Source organism: Perissodus microlepis, chromosome 7 (assembly GCF_051167445.1).
Source record: "Perissodus microlepis isolate ML-2025 ecotype Zambia chromosome 7, ASM5116744v1, whole genome shotgun sequence".
NCBI lineage: Eukaryota > Metazoa > Chordata > Actinopteri > Cichliformes > Cichlidae > Perissodus > Perissodus microlepis.
The window spans coordinates 61,654,138-61,674,536 of record NC_140467.1 but is presented as its reverse complement, the minus strand read 5'-3'; the positions used below and the strand labels follow the sequence as shown (position 1 = coordinate 61,674,536).

The following is a 20,399-nucleotide window of genomic DNA, read 5'->3' as shown; positions in this document are numbered from 1 at the left end:
TAATCTTGATGTATACATAAACATTTGATTTAAAAAACGTGTTTAAAAATGAACACGGACACAATTAAACACAACATGTGTGCACGGTGACTACAAACAGAAGCAGCTGCTTGTATCCTCCTGTGGATACAAACCAGCAAGAACTCATCAGATCTCTGTCACTTACCATTAATGAAGTTTGACTTTTATTAATAAATAGAGAGCACGGATATCGGGCAGATATCACTTCGTTACCAAAATATCAATGTATTACGTAATGTTGATACATTTTAAAGTTTAACACCAACATATTTTTGATTGTCAGTGGTACTTAATGAAATTGTGTAACATAAAGGCATTATAATTATGTTCCTGCAACACAAATTGTGGCTTTAAATCCTACTTAATTATTTTAAGTCAACTTCATAAAAATTCAGTCCTTGGTTTCTTGCCTATGTACAATATAATAATGTAAATATAAACTAAATGTTATTGACAAAAAAGGCAAAAAAAAAAAATGTGAGTGCTGAAAAGTTCACCTTTATTTTAACAGCAGTGAAAACAGCAAGCATATAAACTTGTTACACAGTTTTAGAGATTGCCTGCAGATATAACTGAAAGAAAGATTTAAAACATTTGTAAATATTTCCCCTCAAAACTGACCTTAGCAGCAATACAAGAAAGCTACAAATAAGTGCTTCTTAATGATCCTGTCATCTTACACATATTTGTATTTAATTTCACAATTAAAGTTTGAAACTAAATTAAGCCTACTTAGAAAAAGAATCAAAAAGCATCCATGAACAAACAGGCTTACACAAATATAACTTTTTTTTGCATTTAACATTTCTACAACTCCTGTTACCTGGAGTTTAAGAGACAGAAACCAGCAAGCTGCTTTGAATGATCAAGTCTGTACATATATAGAACAATTTCAGCTTAGATTGGTCTTCCAAAACTCAAAGAGGCAGCAAGCTGCTATTAAGGATAAGATATATCTTCATACATATCACATTTTGTTTTTAGCTGTACAGAATTTTTTTTACTAAATTGAAGCTTAAATGACACTGTCACATAATACCAAACACCTAAAGGAATCTTCCTTTTGAACGTATAAGCAGGATGTAAAGGTTGACCCAGAGCACATTGCTAAAAAACCTCTGTAAACATTTCTCTCAATACAATACCACCAAAAGAAAAAAAAAGTGTCACCTTGAAGTGCAGTCACATGAGAAAAAACAACAACAAAAAAACCCCCAAACAAACAGTATCAGCAGTATAACATTGCAGTTTTTCGTTTTGTGTTCAGTAAAGAATTGCTGAAGTGCAGTCTTTGACTCTTCAATGAAACAGACGGTTTTTGAGAGCAAGAACTTTGTTGGAGAGTTTAGCTCCATCCAGTTCCATGAAAACCTTCTGGAAAACCTCAAAGGTGTAGCGGAGGTCAGCAGGGTAGGCAAGGTTTAGTGCATACATGAGTCCAAATAGCATTACCACAGCAAATGCTACATTATCCAAATTCTTCACCACCCTGATGCCTTCAAGGACAACTCCAATGTCTTCTTGTTCATCTGCTGAAGCTTGTTCTTTAAGAAGATAAATTCCAACAGTGGTGTCTTCGATGGCCTCATTGATGGCGTCTTCATCCATGTCCTGTAAAAAATACATAAATAAATAAAATAAAAGAAGTCATGTTACTCAATCCATGGCAAGTGAGCAATATGATGTACTGGTGAAAGTCAACCCCCCCCCCCCCCAAAAAAAAAAATAAAAAATAAAGCAAAATAAAATAAAATAAAATAAAATAAAATAAAATAAAATAAAATACCCCAAGTACTTACCACATACTCCCGGATAAGGTTGTCAGGATCTTCACCCATGTAGATACACACTCCCTTAATGACACACTCACGTCCAGCATCAACATCTTCACACTGAAATTAAATTTGTGTGATTAGTATCTTCAGTCAGCCCTTCTCATTGATTTTAGGTTTTAGTACTGTACTTTACATGAATGCTTTCAAAGTAAAGGCACACATACTAATAAAGTTGACAAAGTAAAGATTAAAACAAAAACAAGCAGATGTACAAGTAGTACAAGATGAGAGCATTTATCATTGGAAAACATTTACAATTTTCCACAATTAAAAGTTTTGTCCAAAAGGGGTCATAGTTGTGTTAAGGCTTTATCACTTACATTATCCATTTGTGCCACAATTTTTTTCAGTCTTTGTCCAAGCTGTCCTCCTCTTCTTTTGAACAGCTTCACCAGCTTGTCTAAGTGGAGATCCATCTGAGACAGGAACTTTGATTGAAGGGGGATTGTGGTAATTCTTTTAAACTCAGCATTGATCTGAAAACATCAGCACAAAAGAGTGAGCTTCAAATGTTTAACACCAGGAAGAAGGCCACAATCACCAATGCTGAAGAAATGGGCGGTTAAATGTGCCTAAAGTATTTTAGCTTAACACCTCTTCCAAGAACTCCCGGTATGAGTCAAACTTTACCTCATGGACATCAAATAGAGCAGGCCATCTTGCCATGAAAGCTTCTACCATTGGTGCATCACGAACAACTTCATGTCTTCTGTAGGCAAAAGTCTTTTCCATCTTGAATTTCAACAACTCTCTGTTGTTCTTCTTCTTTATGTCCAAGAGTAAAGTTTTCCGCATTGCCTCTAGGCTCTCCTCAGTTTCTTCTGGTGGGTATGTTGGGCAAAAGTTAACTTCTCCCCTCTTTGCTTTTTTGACACCAAAGGCTGCACTGCATCTTCCAACAGGTTTGTTCTTTAGAGAGTTTACGGTCACCTCTGGGCAGCCCAGTTTTCGTAGCTGGGTGCGATAGTTTGAGAGTTTATATTTTAAACTGGTCTTCCATCCTCCAAATCCAGTGTTGGAGCCTGTCTGATGCTTCTTCTCGTCTCGATCTCTTGGTGGCTGTAGCCAGGCTGACAAACAGTCAGAGCTCTGTTGAGCCAACCATCCCTTTAACGTTAACTAGTAATGACTTCATGAACTTCTTCACAAATAAAATTTTTATCATTAGAGAAAAAATTACCAGTAATCATCCCACAGATGTAATATTATCTACAGCTACTCTTAGTACCATTGATGTTAAGTTAGACTCTTTTTCTCCAATTGATCTTTCTGAGTTAACTTCAATTATTACTTCCTCCAAACCATCAACGTGTCTTTTAGACCCCATTCCTACAAAACTGCTCAAAGAAGTCCTGCCATTAATTAATTCTTCGATCTTAAATATGATCAACCTATCTCTAATAATCGGCTATGTACCACAGGCCTTCAAGCTGGCTGTAGTTAAACCTTTACTCAAAAAGCCATCTCTAGACCCAGCAGTCTTAGCTAATTATAGGCCAGTCTCCAACCTTCCTTTCATATCAAAAATCCTTGAAAGAGTAGTTGTCAAACAGCTAACAGATCATCTGCAGAGGAATGGTTTATTTGAAGAGTTTCAGTCAGGTTTCAGAGCTCATCACAGCACAGAAACAGCTTTAGTGAAGGTTACAAATGATCTTCTTATGGCCTCTGACAGTGGACTCATCTCTGTGCTTGTCCTGCTAGACCTCAGTGCAGCGTTCGATACTGTTGACCATAATATCCTATTAGAGCGATTAGAACATGCTGTAGGTATTACAGGTACTGCGCTGCAGTGGTTTGTATCATATCTATCTAATAGACTCCAATTTGTGCATGTAAATGGAGAGTCCTCTTCACACACTGAGGTTAATTATGGAGTTCCACAGGGTTCAGTGCTAGGACCAATTCTGTTTACATTATACATGCTTCCCTTAGGCAGCATCATTAGAAGACATAGCATACATTTTCACTGCTATGCAGATGACACCCAGCTCTATCTGTCCATGAAGCCAGATAACACACACCAATTAGTTAAACTGCAGGAATGTCTTAAAGACATAAAGACCTGGATGGCCGCTAACTTTCTGCTTCTTAATTCAGATAAAACTGAGGTTATTGTACTCGGCCCTGAAAATCTTAGAAATATGGTATCTAACCAGATTCTTACTCTGGATGGCATTACCTTGGCCTCCAGTAACGCTGTGAGGAACCTTGGAGTCATTTTTGACCAGGACATGTCCTTCAACGCACATATTAAACAAATATGTAAGACTGCTTTCTTCCATTTGCGCAACATCTCTAAAATTAGAAATATCCTGTCTCAGAGTGACGCTGAAAAACTAGTTCATGCATTTATTACTTCCAGGCTGGACGACTGTAATTCCTTATTATCAGGATGTCCAAAAAACTCACTGAAAAGCCTTCAGCTAATCCAAAATGCTGCAGCAAGAGTACTGACAGGGACTAGAAAGAGAGAGCATATTTCTCCTGTTTTGGCTTCCCTTCATTGGCTTCCTGTTAAGTCCAGAATTGAATTCAAAATCCTGCTCCTCACATACAAGGTCTTAAATAATCAGGCCCCATCTTATCTTAATGACCTTGTAGTACCATATCACCCTATTAGAGCACTTCGCTCTCGCTCTGCAGGCCTACTTGTTGTTCCTAGAGTATTTAAAAGTAGAATGGGAGGCAGAGCCTTCAGTTTTCAGGCCCCTCTTCTGTGGAACCAGCTTCCAGTTTGGATTCGGGAGACAGACACTATCTCTACTTTTAAGTTTAGGCTTAAAACTTTCCTTTTTGCTAAAGCATATAGTTAGGGCTGGACCAGGTGACCCTGAATCCTCCCTTAGTTATGCTGCAATAGACGTAGGCTGCCGGGGGATTCCCATGATGCATTGAGTTTTTCCTTTCCAGTCACCTTTCTCACTCACTATGTATTAATAGACCTCTCTGCATTGAATCATATCTGTTATTAACCTCTGTCTCTCTTCCACAGCATGTCTTTTATCCTGTCTTCCTTCTCTCACCCCAACCAGTCGCAGCAGATGGCCGCCCCTCCCTGAGCCTGGTTCTGCCGGAGGTTTCTTCCTGTTAAAAGGGAGTTTTTCCTTCCCACTGTCGCCAAAGTGCTTGCTCATAGGGGGTCATATGATTGTTGGGTTTTTCTCTGTATCTATGAAGCGCCTTGAGGCGACTTTTGTTGTGATTTGGCGCTATATAAATAAAATTGAATTGAATTGAATTGAATTGTCTCAGTTAGACAGGGATGCTTCTTGATCAGACTCTGAACTACTTGATCCATTTCTTTATCACTGACATACACTTTATACTTCACAATTTCCTGCACCAAACCGTCAAGGATGGCTGACTTCAACTTGGGATCTGGAATAAGTGCAGTTCCATTCTGATTGTACGCAATTTTTGCCTGCTGAAGTTGTAATTCAGCATCATACGAAAACTTGGGCACATAAAAGACAGCAGGCCAAGAAGATCGTCAGCTTGTTGACTCACTTGATGACAACACATCCGTGTCCACAGATCCACCAGACAGGTACGAAGAATCGTTAACAGAGGAACAGCTGAGGGCTTCGGAGTCCTGGACAGGATCAAGAATGATATAATCCTCATGCTGCATAGTGGTGGGTCTTGACATGTCAATAACTTTAAGAGTCCCTCTGTCTGCCACTTCTGAAACTGAGGTAAGATTAAGGAACTCATTCCCAAACAAGGAATCCATAAACTGAAGTCTGAAATTGCCCTGAAGACCACACTGTCTCTTGACTTCAACAATGAGATCCTCAATTGATTCAGGTGGTCCAATGGAGAGAGTGAGCCTTTGACAGGTTCCATCAGTCAAGATGATCTTTAGGATCACAGGGGTCCCCATTTCAAGCAGCTATTCTGTAGAGAAAAAAAAAAAAAAATACATCAGACACCCAGAAAGAATAATTTCAGTTTAGTCTTCATACAGTTATCCATACATATCAGTCGGTTATAAAAGGTCAGATATACAAAAAAAAAGAAAGATAGAATGTATCTAGTGAAATACATGTGACTGAACTTATTACAAATATTTGCACACCTTTTATTTCTATATGCCTTTTTAAAGTCACCATGCGGACTGATCCGATCTTGTAGTCAACCAGTGGATAAGTGTCAAGGAGTTCACGGAGTGAAACAAGAGTGAATATTCTTGCAGATACTGGGTTGAGCTCAAAAACTCTGTAGTGCTCCCTGTACCAGCCACCAAGCTCTCTGACAATGTAGAATATGCTCTGGTTTACAATGCAGATGTGGTTTATTTCACAGAATTCTGGCAACCCACCAGCTGCCCTGTGGGCCAGTACCATTCCCTTCCTATAAGTTCTGCCCTTTATTGTCACACACTGTGCAAGGTTTATCTCTAGAATGTCAGGGAATGTTTGCCTAATGACTCTAGCCATCTCCTCTTTAAGCAAATCCACTGGAAAAGTTGATACAGCCGAGACCTCTAGTTCAGACTTGCCAAGAGATGGGGAGCTTAGATGGTAAGCTATTATCATCTGATGCTTTGAGGCTAAGGAGAGAGGCACATTCTTAAAGCAGCTTGTGTGTCTGATGACCTGCTTGAAAAAGCTGTGTTTGGCCTCGAAACGCATTGTCCACAGCCAAACAACTGGACCAAAAAACCTAATCATCTGTGGATAGTGCTCCAAATAATGGTGTTTTGGTGGTAGCTTAACATCAGGAAACAGTGCCTGGTATCGCTGTCTGTGCTCTATAATTTTGCTTTCCAAAAAAGCCAGAGAGTCATCACTATGCACAGGGGACACGACGAGTTCTGTGATATCCTTCAGAGTCACGAGAACAAGCCATGCAGGCTCATCTTCAGGCACAAGTGATCCAACTAAAAGAAATCAACACAGAGAAATTTTTACAGTGCTTTTCTACTCTACCTGAACATTCAAAGCGCTCTATACAGGTTGCCTCATTCACACCTGTTCATAGAAGCCCTTTTTCTGTGCTTTCTATCTAACATTCACACACATTCACACTCTGATGAATGCATCAGAGAGTGACTTGGGGTTAATGTCTTGCCCAAGGACAGTTAGCATGCAGTCTGGAGCAGCCAGGGATCCACCCAAAAACCATCTGATTAGTAGATGAGCTGCTCCACCTCCTGAGCCACAGCCACCCCTTTTAGAGGTAAAGAATCAATTAGAAAGTAAGTACAGTAATTTTTTGAGGTGATTTGATTTTAAAAAAAGATCATTTTTGCTTCTAATTACATAATTAAGGTGTAATTACATCTTCCAACAAATTGACACATTGTCATAAACGTATCATTTATCTACTAAAAATACATAGGAGCTGGCGTCATGTTGTGGAAGCTGCCATCTTGCCCCACCATCATACACTGGCTGAGATGGGCATCGCTGCTCCGCCTTTTCATGTTTTATGGAAGTGGATTTATACATTACTTTGAATTTAACCTCTGTTGTGGGATTTCTCTTTAGTGTATTGTCCTTTAATGTATTGTCTTGCTTTCATGTTACTTAGTTTAGTATGGGTTGTGGGATCTCTCTTTAATGTATTGTCTTGATGAAATGCTTTCATGTTACTTAGTTTAGTATGCCTGGTTCACACCTCATTCACGCTGGGAAACAGACGGTGAGAAACTGGTGAATGTCTCCCAGGATACGGAAGCTCACACAGGAAGGCTTTGACCCCAGAGTGGGGGAGATTCACACAGGTGATAGAGAGTCTTTCTGTTTAGAGCCAAGGTGTGAACTGCAACTGTAAAAGCCTTTTGTTCTGCGACTGTGTATAAAAGGGACCTGAACTGTTCATTGTCAGAGACGACTTTCAGTGCCCCCTGACTGACGTCCCTCCTTATGCATAAGATAGCTGAAATAAAGGTGTTGTTACAACTCATCGTGTCTGCAGGCTTTGGTAATTAAAATTTCCACAACACCTCCTAAGACCCAAACTCTTCCACAGCATGCATTTTTAATTTGTCTTTGATATTTGGGCTGATTGGGTCCAATGAATGTAAAAACAAAGAATTACCTGATTATTATTTTTTTTTACCTTATTTTTGTTTTTATGGAAAATCGAAGCCACATGTGAAGATATTGATTTAAAATTTTGATAGAACTGTAGCAGTATAATGTCCCCGTAAATGGATATCAGGCCCTTGTAGAGCAAAATTGAGTATTTTGGTCTAAATAAACCAAAATGCGATGTCCACATATGTGGACGGCAGGTCCTAGGAGGTTAAAGATGTCAAATAGCTCTTTCACACTACATATGACCATTTCACATTTGTACATGTATATTTTGGTGATCTCTTTCTCACTATGTTTTTCTTCTTATGGAAATAAGCTAAGATTAAACCGGTTAATGTTAGGCTCCTGTGTCCTAAAAAAAATCACACCTTTCCCCTGATAAGCAAATTGATTGGATTCTCACACTGTGCGGGAATTGATTATCAATTACAACTTTGATGAGCCACTTCAAAGAAAGTTTCACAGCAGCAACAGAAAGTCCAGATGTGGAAACAGAAGGTTTCCACATTAAAATATCGATATTTTAATCATTTTGGGTAAAATTGTAGTTTTTCATAAACAGGAACACAGTGGAAAGAAACTATCATTCGGATTGTCTACATTGGAAAGAACTACTCCCTCGTCCGCCTTTTATAGTCATGTGTGAAATACGGCTGTATAAATGTGTGGCAGCCTCTGGCGTGCGCACTCACAACAATGGCTGAGCGTAACTGGAGTCATGTGTGCACGTATTTTACATCCACAAACAGCCGAGACGTGGTTTGCGATACATGTGGCAAGAAAGTGAGGTGTTGTGGCAACACCACCAACCTTGTCAAACACCTCAGAGTAAATCATATCACAGAATATGACGAGCGTATGTTGAGGCGAACTGAAGAGGAGGAGAAGGACAGGTGCTGCTAGGGCGAGACAGACGTCTCTCACGGAGTCCTTTAGTGCTGCAGGCAGGCAAGGTGTTCAAATAGCGCACAACTTCAGGTTTTGTATTTCTATATGATGAATTCTGCATTATTAAGTGATAAGAACAAGTAATCTGATGTCCTGTAATGATTATGACGCTATAATTTGAGATACAATAAAAGAGTAAAGTTTTTGTACAAAGTATCGGATCAGTACCGTCGATACCACCCTGAATTTTACTTGGTATCGGATCGGAAAGGAAATCAGTGGTATCGCACATCACTAGTGTCGGGATGAAATATTATTTTACTGTTACTATTCATAATCATTATTATTACTGTTGCATCATTTATGATTTATCATTATCATTTCATTGAAACATTTATTGAAACTGTTGATGTTATATTAAAGTCTGTATTTCAGGTGTTAGTATAATTACATAATAATCTTATATACACACATATTGCCTTTTTGTGCTTATTAAAGAGTTGAAGCTCGGTCAAGTTAATTAATGGTTTGAAGCTACAGCCGACGCGAGTTCGACTGATCTATGGAGCAAAGCACAGCTATTGAAAGGTTGCCTACATGCTTACAGTACAATTTACCACATATGATACATGTTGTATAGGCCTGTGTGTGTGCATTCAGCAGCTTGCTGCATTGAAGTTTGCCTGGTAACAGATGACGCAGAGGGAGGTCATGCACTAAGGTTAACACAGACACACAGTTTGCCTGAATATACAGTATTTAGAAACTGACTCCAAAAGTTGTTTACCTGCATACGTGACAGTTTAGTTCTGATAAGCCCAGAGAGTGGAATAACAGGAAGCATCTGGTGGGTGGGAGAGGAAGTAACTGTTCTTTTTTAGAATATGTCCAGGCTGGAGTTACTGGAACATGCATCTGCGGTGACGCATATTACTTGTCATCATATGTATAAATATCACACCCGTGTACTGTTCTGGGGAGATCGAGGCTGATGTTTTGCAGAGCCCATCTTCACCACATATATGTGTTTTAATAAAATCATTGTTTTGACGCACTATGGACCTTCAGTCGTATGTCTCTTTTCTCAAATACGAAACAGGACACTAGTGATCAAACGTCAGGCCAAGCTGGAACTGATTCCTGTCTTCTGTGACTTCTACAACACTGTCCAATAGAGACACGTGAATGAAATGCAGTGTCATTAAAAACACTGATGATCTTTATTTAAAAATGTAATATATTTACATCTGAATAAACCTTCAGGCATTACGCTGACGGACGGATGGATGGACAATGAATGCTTTCTCATCCTTCTTCTCATGCACCATGGAAGTGTCTGAGGGGCTTTTCCACGTGGAATCGGGATACTGTGTCCACACTTCAGAGGTGGAGTTTCCAGCATCTCACCTGGGCCTCATCTGCAAACAATCAGCAGGAGGGCTTCTTAAACCAGCGCTGCCTGCTACTCCTCGCCAGTTTGTTCTGCCATCTCCAGTGGTAACTAGGCTTCACCTCTGCTCCAGTTCTGGCTTGCTCCTTCCCTGTGTTTAACCTTGTTTTCCCTGTGTTTAGGTCTCCTCTGCCAACATACTCATCCTACCCTCAAACTCCCTTACCCGTCCAGCACTATTCATTTAAGATGTGATGGAATCAAAGTAATTATTTTCAATCAAATGCTGCAAAGGAATATTTTCATGTGACACAGCGTAAATCTTTCAACTTCAACTTCTTCTCCCTCTGTTGCAGAATTCCCGTTGGATTGTTCCCATCAGGAGCCAGGTGTTCAGTCTCTCGATAGCTTTTCCTCTGGTTCCTGCTCTCTGCTGACACTCCTAGCTCGAGCCACGTTCTCCATTCCCTCGCTTTAAACAAAGTCTCATAAATAGTTTAACCATGTGCATTGAATCTGCATTTGGGTCTAAGCTTTCTATGGAGGGAAGAAATCATCACAGTGACATCTATTCAATTTTTAATTCAATTTTAATAATAATAATAATAATGATGGATTGCATTTATATAGCGCTTTTCGGGACCACTCAAAGCACTTTACAATTTTATTTATATAGCGCCAAATGACAGCAAAAGTCACCTCAAGGCGCTTTATATTGTAAGGTATACTTACAAAGAAAACCCCAACAATCATATGACCCCCTATGAGCAAGCACTTTGGCGACAGTGGGAAGGAAAAACTCCCTTTTAACAGGAAGAAACCTCCAGCAGAACCAGGCTCAGGGAGGGGCGGCCATCTGCTGCGACCGGTTGGGGAGGGGCAAGTAAAACAGGATAAAGACATGCTGTGGAAGAGAACCAGAGGTTAATAACAAGTACCATTCAGTGCAGAGAGGCCTATTAAACATAGTGGGCGAAGAAGAAGCACCCAGTGGATCACGGGAATCCCCCGGCAGCCTAATGCTGGGCATACACTGTGCAATTTTTGGCCCATTTTGAGCCGATTTTTCAGTCGTGCGACCGTTTTGGGGGTCGTCCCGAGTTTGGCCTTGATCGTGTGTCGTGCATCGTCTACATGGGGTAACGAGAAGCGATTAACGCCTCACGACCAGCTCCCGATCATCAATCGTTTGCTCGTAAGAAAATCAAACCTGTTTGAAATCCTGTCGGTCGTCCCGAGGGTGTCACAGCGTCTCACACTGCGCACGCGCAAACGCAGAAATGAGAGTGAAAAGACGGAGTAGAACGGCGGTGCGGCGTGTCATCTGGACACAAGCCACGGCACAAACTTCTCACCCCTGCGAGTCAATCGTAAAGTTTGAGCAGGAGCTGAATAACGCGACTGAAAAAAATCGCAGCACAGTGTATGCCCAGCTTATTGCAGCATGGAGGATTCAGGGTCACCTGAGTAGCCCATCAGCCTACTAAAAGGATACTGAAGAAACCCGTCGAAATAGTCTTAGTCTTCATCACTGCTGCTGGTGGACTCAGTTGAACACCTCCGAAATTTGCACACAGGCAAGTATTCCTCTTCTTCCTCAAAATCCTCTCGGGAACGCTTCCTCGAGCCTCCAGCTTCATGGTTGTCAAGCTCTTCGTGCGCATCTTCAAAAAGTTCATCACTGCTGCTCTCAGAGTGGTCGTACACAGTTGAGCTGGTCCCCGAATCAGAGTGTGCAAGCCTGGATTTTTTGCTATTACGACCTTCTTCGTCAACATCTTCCTCTCTGGACCTTTTCGTGGATCCACCAGGCTGTGCTTCTTCTTCTGTTACCTGCTGATTGATGTCCTCATCGGCAATATTACCAACATGAGGACAGCCCTCGCTATCAGTGTCGCAAGCAGAGAAGAAGTCAGAGTCATCATCAGAAAACTCCTCGCTCCATCTGATTCTTTTGTTTGGTTCCACATCTTCTTCATCCATCTCTCTAGACCTCCTCCTGGAAACACCTGGCTGAGGGTCCTCTTCTGGGATGTACTGGTGAACATCCTCACAGTCTTCAAATGCCTCATCAGAATCCTCATTTTCAATGCCACCGACAACAACAGCATTATGATCCTCATGCTGTTCATTGTTGTCAGCATTGGCATTATTGTCCCTCACATTATTATTTTGAATGTTGACATTGTTGTAATTGACATAGTCATCGTAAAGGTAATCGTCATATTGATTCAATACTGAAGCTATTAGCGCATCCAGCCTCCGACAAATATCACGGAGAGCACGATAACGATCGACCACGAAGCCCCGGAGTCCACCAATATCTTCGTTAGCTGGTTGGTTAGCTGGTTGGTTAGCTGGTCGGTTAGCATGTTCCTGATCTCCACTTGAAAACCTTTGTGGGTTAACCTGTCGGCCTGCAAGATCATTTAATCTTTTAATTAGCATTCATAACTATCTGCTGAAAATCTGTTTTTCATCAATTTCAAGACTGAGCACATGTGCTTACCATTACGGTTATTTTGTGATCCATCTCCTCTTCCACTCATTTTGACTACAAGGAACACAAAACAACAATGATCAGTAAACCTCAACTCAGAATGTTCAGAGAATTTGCTTTTTTTGTGATGACTTTAGGCTGCGTCCGAACGTACACGCCTATGTTTGAAAACGCACGTTTTCCTTTTTCGTTTAAAAAAAATCCAGTCCACATGTGCAGTTTTGAAAAAATATCTCCTTCCACATGTAAATGCTAAAAACAAAGTGAAACGCTGTCAAGAACACGCCAAATCTTAACCGTGTAGAAATGTTGGCCAATCAGAAGTCTAGAAGCCTGGGTGGGAAAACCTCACAAAACCTTACGTACTTCTGAAAAGTTTTTGTCTTTTTCTGGAAAAGCAGCTAATTTTGTGTTACTTTCACTTGCCTTCATCGTTTCAAATGTTAATAACTAAAGACAGCATTTTGGCTGGAACAGACTCACAACTTTGGAATGGACAAAATGCATACAGCGTACATAAATGTCATTTTTTAAAATGACATTTATTCCAAACCGACTGTGTTGAATGTAGAATCCACGTCTGATGCGCACTCTGATGCCTCTGTGTTTCTAAATGGAGGCACAGTAACTGTGTGTGTATATGTAAGTGTGTAAAAACTGCAGATACTAAGATTAACAGACACAGTATGTTGTCTACATCCGCCATTGTAGAAATTGATCTCATGTAAACACTAACGTGGCCACAGCGTCAACAGCGGCGCACACTTTTGACATTGCCTGAGTAAATGTCCGCTTTCCTCGTCCACACCTAAACACAAAAACGTCGTTTTCAAAAATCTCCACCCTGGCAGGAGTTTTTAAAAATCTCACCTTTCAGTGACTCAATCTGCTGTTTAGGTGTGGACGAAAGGCCCAAATGCAGAGACAAAGCTGCGCTTTCAAAAACAGCCGTGTACATGTGGACGCAGCCTCAGTTTCTCAGAAATTCTAATAGTTTGTTTGAGAACAAAAGTCTTCTCTATTTTCCTAAATGAACAAAATAATCTCAGAAATAATCGTGTTAAAAAGAGCTTCTGTCACTCAGATATGATTAAGAACATTTTCTAATTTATGTATAATTTGTCAAATATTACATCAGCTGACAAATAGTTAAGTCTTCATTTGTTTTCCTGAATAATAGATCCACATCATCCTCTCTATGATGGAAAATATAGTCTAGTCTTGCACAATGTAAAGTACATAAATACTGTCCTGGCAGGCAGGAAAATCCGGCTTTATATATTTAAGTAAATGATCTTAAGTTTATAAACTGAAATTTGAGCTTACTTTAGTTCTTGGTAAATTACAGAGCAGTTAATCCTCAGGGAAACGTCGAAATGTCACTAAATAGTGGTCTGCTTTCATACGGTTGCAGTGTCTCTTCAGTTTTGTGTTCATATGCTGATGTTTTCATTCAAAACATGCTTAAATGCTGTGATGTCACTTTAGCAGCAAAGACTGCGGAATGTGCAGAGATTCTTTTTACATCAAGTTGTTTGCTCAGAGTTTGATATCTTTTAAATGGAGACAAAAAAAACAGACAGAAGTGAATCTAAAAGACTAAAGCAGTCAATGTGTTATTATTTTTATTTATTCTAATAGTTCCTGTAAAGTTCTACTCTAAGAGATTCATCTTGGCCTTCATGCAGGATTAAAGCTCAATAACACACAAAATATAAAACATTTCTTTATGGTTGTTAGGCAAAGTTATCAAACATATATCCACTAATATGGTCTCATTCTTGCTCTGCTCCCTAATTTTTCCCTGGAGGCATCGCTATGGCAACAAAACAACATGTTCCAAACAACAACAACCAAGCTGTTTCCAGAGCTTAATATTTAACATGTCTTTGTTATAAACTTTATTTGTACAAATCTGTGATGTTGATGTGCACAACGTGGGATTTAGACCTCGGAGGGTTAATCAACAAATCACGAAAAATTAGCTTTAAATTTCTGTTCATGACGGTGCAGATTTCTGACATTTTGTGTACTTTAAGCATTTAACAATTTGATTGTGTTCTAATAAAAACTGTGTGAAACTCAAGTTAGACCTGTGAACCGCCCCATGTTGTGTAGCTTTCTGGATTTTATACTTATTGGGCTACATATTAATTTCCTATACAGGCTATACAGTAGATAAAATCTAAACTCACATGTTTTATGTAACTAAAGTGTTTAATCATGTGGGCTACAGACAATAATCCAGTTATGGACTATACTGATATGAGAAACGTGCATACTTACTGCATTTGAATCATTTTAACCATATGTAACCACCTGCATGTCATGGTCCCGGGACTTCTACCTGGTTTTTTGTGTCTTGTATTGCAACAAACAACTTAAACATAAACAATTACAAAGAAAGAACAGTACAGTATCCACATCTGAACCAAAGAGTAAAACAGTGAAATGTGGATTATTAAATATCAGGTCTCTCTCCTCCAAGTCTCTGTTAGTACGTGACTTAATAATTGATCAACAAATTGATTTACTCTGCCTTACAGAAACCTGGTTGCAGCAGGATGATTATGTTAATTTAAATGAATCAACACCCCCGAGTCATTCTAACTACCAGAAACCTCGAAGCACAGGCCGAGGGGGCGGTGTGGCAGCAATTTTTCACACCAGCCTATTAATTAATGAAAGACCAAGACAGACTTTTAATTCATTTGAAAGCCTGATGCTTAACATTGTCCACCCCAGCTGTGAAACTCAGAAACCAGTCTTACTTGTTATCATCTATCGTCCACCTGGGCCTTACACAGAGTTTCTGTCTGATTTCTCAGACTTTATATCTAATTTAGTTCTGAGCTCAGATAAAATAATTATTGTGGGTGATTTTAACATCCATGTAGATGCTAAAAATGACAGCCTCAACATGGCATTTAGTCTGTTATTAGACTCAATTGGTTTCTCTCAAAATGTAAAAGAACCCACCCACCACTTTAATCACACTCTAGATTTTTTAATTGTTATGTAATTATGTGATGCATGTACTTTTGACTTTTGCTGCCATGATGCCAGGTCTCTCTTGGAAATTAGATGTTAATCTCAATGAGATTTTTACCTGGATAAATAAAGGACTAATAATAATTTATTTGACAGGTACATTATGATAGAGATGAAGATGTTCCAGTCAACTATGAAAATGTGGGAGACTCAGCTGTTTCTATCAGACTGCACTGATCAACAACTTGCTGATAAAATTACTGCTGTTATATTATCAGCATCATCTCATCTGGTTTCACACATTAAATACTCTGGCTGCTGCTCGCCTCTGACTGGACACTGCAGCATGACAAATTCATGACCAGGTTCATCCTGGGATTTAACATAAAGAAGAGCAGCTGAAGCCAGTTATGCTGCACTAATGCTGGGTTATTACTTGTTAAGACCATATCTTGCTGAATGCAGTCGTGTCATTTAAACCAAGTGTGTGTGTGTGTGTGTGTGTGTGTGTGTGTGTGTGTGTGTGTGTGTGGTTTCCACAGCTCATAAGCAGAAGAAGTTGGACGCACTGCAGCCCTGCGACACAGCTTACCCAGGCTTCATGTACGACCCGTCTGTCAGAGAGGCCAACAGCCTCAACAAGTGTGGACGCTGCCAGAAGTATGACACACACACACACACTTTAAAAATCAAAACAAGCTTCATTCATAGTTTGTTAATCTGGTCTTAAATCGAGGAAGTTTCAACTTAAGCATAATTGAATGATTGGCAGTGACTGACTGCGGCCTTCTTTGCGTTTCAGGATGTTTGTGGTGCAGCAGATTCCTGACAGTAACCTGGTTCTGGTCGTGACTCAGGCCTACTGTGACTGCTCCCGTCAGTATGGAGCCATTCTGCTGGAGCCCAAAGAGATCAAATATATCCTTCACATACTCAGCAGCTGGATGCTTACAGCCACAAATACTGCAGGGAGGGCAAGACTGCATTCAGCCTGGAAAATCACATTTGTGCTGTAATCTCCTTATTTTCCCTCAGATCAGTGATGCAGTTCACTGCCACTCCACAGCCAATGATGAGAACATTAATAGATTATCTGAGCAGTCTCACAACATCTGTTTGCTCTTAGCTGAGGCTTTGAAACTTCAGATTTACGGCATGCTTTGTTTCTACAAAATTTCGTCCCCATTATATATTTATTCCCAGAAAGTCAGGCGTTGCCGATCGACGGTTGTTCACAGCGAGCTTCCAGTTTTCCTTAATATCTGTGAACATAACGCCACAGTGAAGTGCAACAGGATGAAATCCCAGAAGGTGCGGCGGCGCCCTGAGTCATGCCACGCCTACCACCCAAAGGTCAGTGCTGAGCCCCACTGCTGACTGTGAACGCAAAAGAACTGCAAGACTATTTAGCAAACACAAACGTGGTGATTTTAAAGGCAAATAAAGAATCTCACACAGAAAACTAGCAACAACACATAAGGTGTGTGTGTCTGTGTGTGAAATAAATAAAGGCGAAGCAGGTCTCAGGGTCAATCGGGTACTGATGCACCTCTGTCCTGCAGCACATCCAACAGTCAGCTGAAAAGCAGAACATCACCTCTTTTGTTAAGAGTGATTTTTTTAAGGGATTCAAATTCTTCACTTTAAAGGTTCCACTAATCATTTAACAGTCGTTGTTGCAGCTTGTGTATAATCTCTAACATCAGTCCCGTCACACTTGATGGCTGTTTAAAGCAGATGTTTTGGGCACATTTCCAGCTCCTTATTTTTATTCTTGGACTCCCCTAGAAGAGCTTTGCATGATGGGTCATAGCTTGTAATAATCTACTGCTTACACTGGACTGTGGTGCATCATTTATCAGGATGTCAGGATGTTCTCCAAAGGAACACTCAGACTGTGGGTTAAATATCTCAGACTCTGCATCAGTTGGTTCAGAACTAAAGAAGCCAAACCAAAAATATGTTGCCTTATTTTCTAGCACTCAAGTCTGAAGTAAGCTGTTTTTAGCTCCTCCTCCCTTTAACCCAGCTGTCGTTTGATTGGCTGCCCCATGTAAACAGAAGGTTTGAGTGCATCTAAGAAAAGCAGAGAAAAAGAGAAAAACTGTGATACTGTAGGTCTACTCGCTTTAAGTATGCACGCGTTAGAATATAATTTATGCTAAAATGAGTCCAGAGTACGGACAGAAAAATCAACTTCACTGACCCTTCATACATCAAGTCATCCATGATCTGCTGTTCATTCTGTAAAGCTAACTAATGATTGTGTGGTGAAACAGGTGAACGCTGATGTACTCAGAGAAACTGCTATGAAAGGACTGAGCATCACATTTGTTTCGTCCTACAGGAGAACGCTAAGGACTGCGGCGGGGCGGCAGCCATCTCCCTGTCGCTCTCTCTCTTCTCTGCCTCTCTGCTCGTCTCATTGGTCACTGAGTTCTAAACCAAAATGAACCCACCAATCAAGATGAACATGACAGTGAGGCGGAGACTTAAACATCCAGCAGGTAGCCAAAGGATTTTTTTTTTTTTTACTTGAATAAGAGACAAACTTGGACGGAGAAACTGTCTCAGCTGCTGATCGGCCTCACTTTGCAGCACAAATAAAGGGCTACACAAGGTTTTCTTTAAAACCTGTAATAGACTCTAAACTGACTCTGGATCAGCTTTGCAGTGGCTCTGCAGCTGGAGGAGAAATGATAAGGGGGGGGACCCCCTCCTGGACAGTGCAGCCTGTGCGTGGAGACGCGTTGCCATTACACCGGAACAAGAATGTAGCACCTTTGTAGCTTTTTGATACAGAACTGATGTGTAAATGTAGAGTTTTACAGCCTCGATTTACCAAAACTCTCAAATTCGGACAAAAAAAAAAAAGCTGAACTTTAAACACTCAGACTTTCTCAGCAGCTTTAAGGGTCAAAGGTTAACAGAAGATGCCGCACGCCATATGCAAGGAAACGCTGTGACTCACTGAGGAGCGCGACGCCAGCCTGTTAAAGATGAAGATGGAGAGAAAGTCTCGATGATTTTGTTGGCTGAGACAGAAGCGGTGTAGCGGCTTTAGGTGGAAATGAAGCCACAGCATTCAGGGATTAGTTTTTATAGATAAAGATGTCCTGGGACTGTTCGGAATGTCAACACAATAAAAAAAAACATTTTTCACTTTACACAGCAGCATATTTGTGGTTTTTTCACATTTACAAAGAAAACTAAAGCGCCTTGAGGCGACTGTTGTTGTGATTTGGCTCTATAAATACAATTGAACTGAACTTGTGTTTTCATCTTCAGGGGCTCGACTGTCTGAGCTCGTACAAACATTGTATTCTCAGAGTCACCGTCATTGGATATTTTCTGTCATTAACAGGAAATTCCAACCTTGATCTTCTTCCCAAAACTGGTGTAACACTGATTTGCTGATTAAAACAAGACTGGTGACATGGAGACCTTCCTATTTTTCTTACAGAGCTCATGGGCTTCACTGCTCTCTTACCTCTGCACCGCTGATCAGCTGCTATGTGAAGCAGGTGTAAATGCACAACAGCGCTGCAAGAGATCATGTTACGCTCATGTTAGCTTCTCTTCATTGGTTCCCTGTTAAATTCTGAATTTCACATCCTTCTCCTCAAATACAAAGTCCTGACTGATCAGACTCACATCTTAAAGACCTCAGAGCGCCTCATTATCAGGACCGAGCACGTCACTCTCACACTGCAGGCTTACATTACACTACACTCTTCGAGTTTTTAAAAGTAGGATGGGAGGCAGAGCCTTCAGCTGTCCCACTTTGGGTTTGGATGACAGACACTCAACTCTACTTTTAAGATTAGGCTTAGAATATTCGTCTGTGACAGAGAGTAGTTAGGGCTGATCAGGTGACCCTGAATCATCTCCTAGCCACACACCTCCACTGGCTCCCAGTGAAAGCCAGTATGTCCTATAAAATCCTCCTCACATGCCAATCCCTTCATGCTCTTGCTCCCCACGCTGGACTCTACCTTCCTCAGTACAAATGCTCACTCTCCATCAAGCACTCCAGACAGCGGTCCTTTGGGAGCAGGGCTTTCACTCTGAAACATGCTCCCCTCTGAGATCTGTGATCCTCCATCTCAAAAAGCAGCTGAAATGTCACATGCTCACTGAAGCCTTTTTTCTGTGTCTAAAGAAACCTCGGGTACTTTGAAGGGTGCTCTATAAATCTAAGTTATGATTCTTGTTACTACTCTACAACATTATTATTGGTTATTATTGCAATAGGCTCAGTACTTCTTATCCACTCCCCATGTGTTTATATACAAGGCTGCCTTTCCGTATGCCCGACACCGGCGGGTTCTTCCTCGCTGGAGCTGTACGAGTTCCCCCTCTAACATTGTAGGGGCTCCAAATTCCAATATAAAGCTTATTAATAACCTGAAAATCCATCTTATAAATGAAAAATCAGTTTACACAAATCAGGACATGAAGTATCTATCTCCTGTGCTGGGAGACTTCCAGGAGGCGCTCGTCTCATTTGGATGCTAACAGGCTTCAAAGTATTCGTTAGCGAGATAAGTTTAATTCGTTTCAGTCCCTTCAGGGATGCTGCTGATGAAAATTTAAAACATAAAATAAGACGAGCCTTTAACTCTGAAGGGAACGACTCGCGTTGGGGCTGAAATGCGACGCCTGCAGCCATCACTGACGGTCTGTGGTTCAGTATTTTAGGGGGATTTTTACTTTAAATCAGCATA

The 20,399-nt window shown here is 40.6% G+C and overlaps 3 protein-coding genes and 1 long non-coding RNA gene across 5 annotated transcripts; 2 read left to right on the top strand and 2 right to left on the bottom strand.

Moving 5' to 3' along the window:
• Nucleotides 1-1,295: 1,295 nt before the first annotated feature.
• LOC146384486 (uncharacterized) lies at nt 1,296-5,157 on the bottom strand. The gene is made up of 6 exons (XM_084936464.1): nt 5,104-5,157; nt 3,530; nt 2,487-2,878; nt 2,177-2,332; nt 1,821-1,913; nt 1,296-1,632 (listed from the first exon to the last, which is right to left on the bottom strand). Exons 1-6 carry the CDS (start codon nt 5,155-5,157, stop codon nt 1,321-1,323), a joined length of 1,008 nt encoding a protein of 335 aa, XP_084792590.1. The 3' UTR covers nt 1,296-1,320.
• A 4,606-nt stretch (nt 5,158-9,763) lies between these two features.
• Nucleotides 9,764-10,651, top strand: LOC146384485 (uncharacterized). Its single transcript, XR_014800870.1, has 3 exons — nt 9,764-10,288; nt 10,364-10,446; nt 10,538-10,651. It is a non-coding gene; the product is annotated as an uncharacterized LOC146384485 (long non-coding RNA).
• A 1,048-nt stretch (nt 10,652-11,699) lies between these two features.
• On the bottom strand, nt 11,700-15,189 carry LOC146384484 (uncharacterized). 2 transcript variants are annotated; one of them, XM_084936460.1, is made up of 3 exons: nt 14,008-15,189; nt 12,691-12,735; nt 11,700-12,598 (listed from the first exon to the last, which is right to left on the bottom strand). In XM_084936460.1, the coding sequence occupies exons 2-3, from the start codon at nt 12,728-12,730 to the stop codon at nt 11,700-11,702; spliced, it is 939 nt and encodes a 312-aa protein (XP_084792586.1). In that variant the 5' UTR covers nt 12,731-12,735; nt 14,008-15,189. The 2 variants fall into 2 exon arrangements, with proteins under 2 accessions (XP_084792586.1, XP_084792585.1); XM_084936459.1 differs by lacking the exon at nt 14,008-15,189 and having other exon boundaries at nt 12,691-12,795.
• Nucleotides 15,190-16,254: 1,065 nt separating this feature from the next.
• LOC146384483 (voltage-dependent calcium channel subunit alpha-2/delta-4-like) lies at nt 16,255-18,115 on the top strand. Its single transcript, XM_084932489.1, has 4 exons — nt 16,255-16,332; nt 16,475-16,595; nt 16,948-17,025; nt 18,020-18,115. Exons 1-4 carry the CDS (start codon nt 16,274-16,276, stop codon nt 18,113-18,115), a joined length of 354 nt encoding a protein of 117 aa, XP_084788615.1. The 5' UTR covers nt 16,255-16,273.
• The last annotated feature ends 2,284 nt before the right edge of the window (nt 18,116-20,399 follow it).

Coding starts and splice junctions, on each gene's coding strand:
- LOC146384486 (XM_084936464.1), bottom strand. CDS start 5,157: ATGGATCAAGTAGTTCAGAGTCTGATCAAGAAGCATCCCTGTCTAACT. Junction 1,914..2,176: donor TTGTGGCACAAATGGATAAT/GTAAGTGATAAA, acceptor ATTTAATTTCAG/TGTGAAGATGTTGATGCTGG. Junction 1,633..1,820: donor ACCTTATCCGGGAGTATGTG/GTAAGTACTTGG, acceptor TATTTTTTACAG/GACATGGATGAAGACGCCAT.
- LOC146384484 (XM_084936460.1), bottom strand. CDS start 12,730: ATGAGTGGAAGAGGAGATGGATCACAAAATAACCGTAATG. Junction 12,599..12,690: donor ATCACAAAATAACCGTAATG/GTAAGCACATGT, acceptor ATGATCTTGCAG/GCCGACAGGTTAACCCACAA.
- LOC146384483 (XM_084932489.1), top strand. CDS start 16,274: ATGTACGACCCGTCTGTCAGAGAGGCCAACAGCCTCAACAAGTGTGGA. Junction 16,333..16,474: donor AAGTGTGGACGCTGCCAGAA/GTATGACACACA, acceptor TTTGCGTTTCAG/GATGTTTGTGGTGCAGCAGA. Junction 17,026..18,019: donor GCCACGCCTACCACCCAAAG/GTCAGTGCTGAG, acceptor TTCGTCCTACAG/GAGAACGCTAAGGACTGCGG.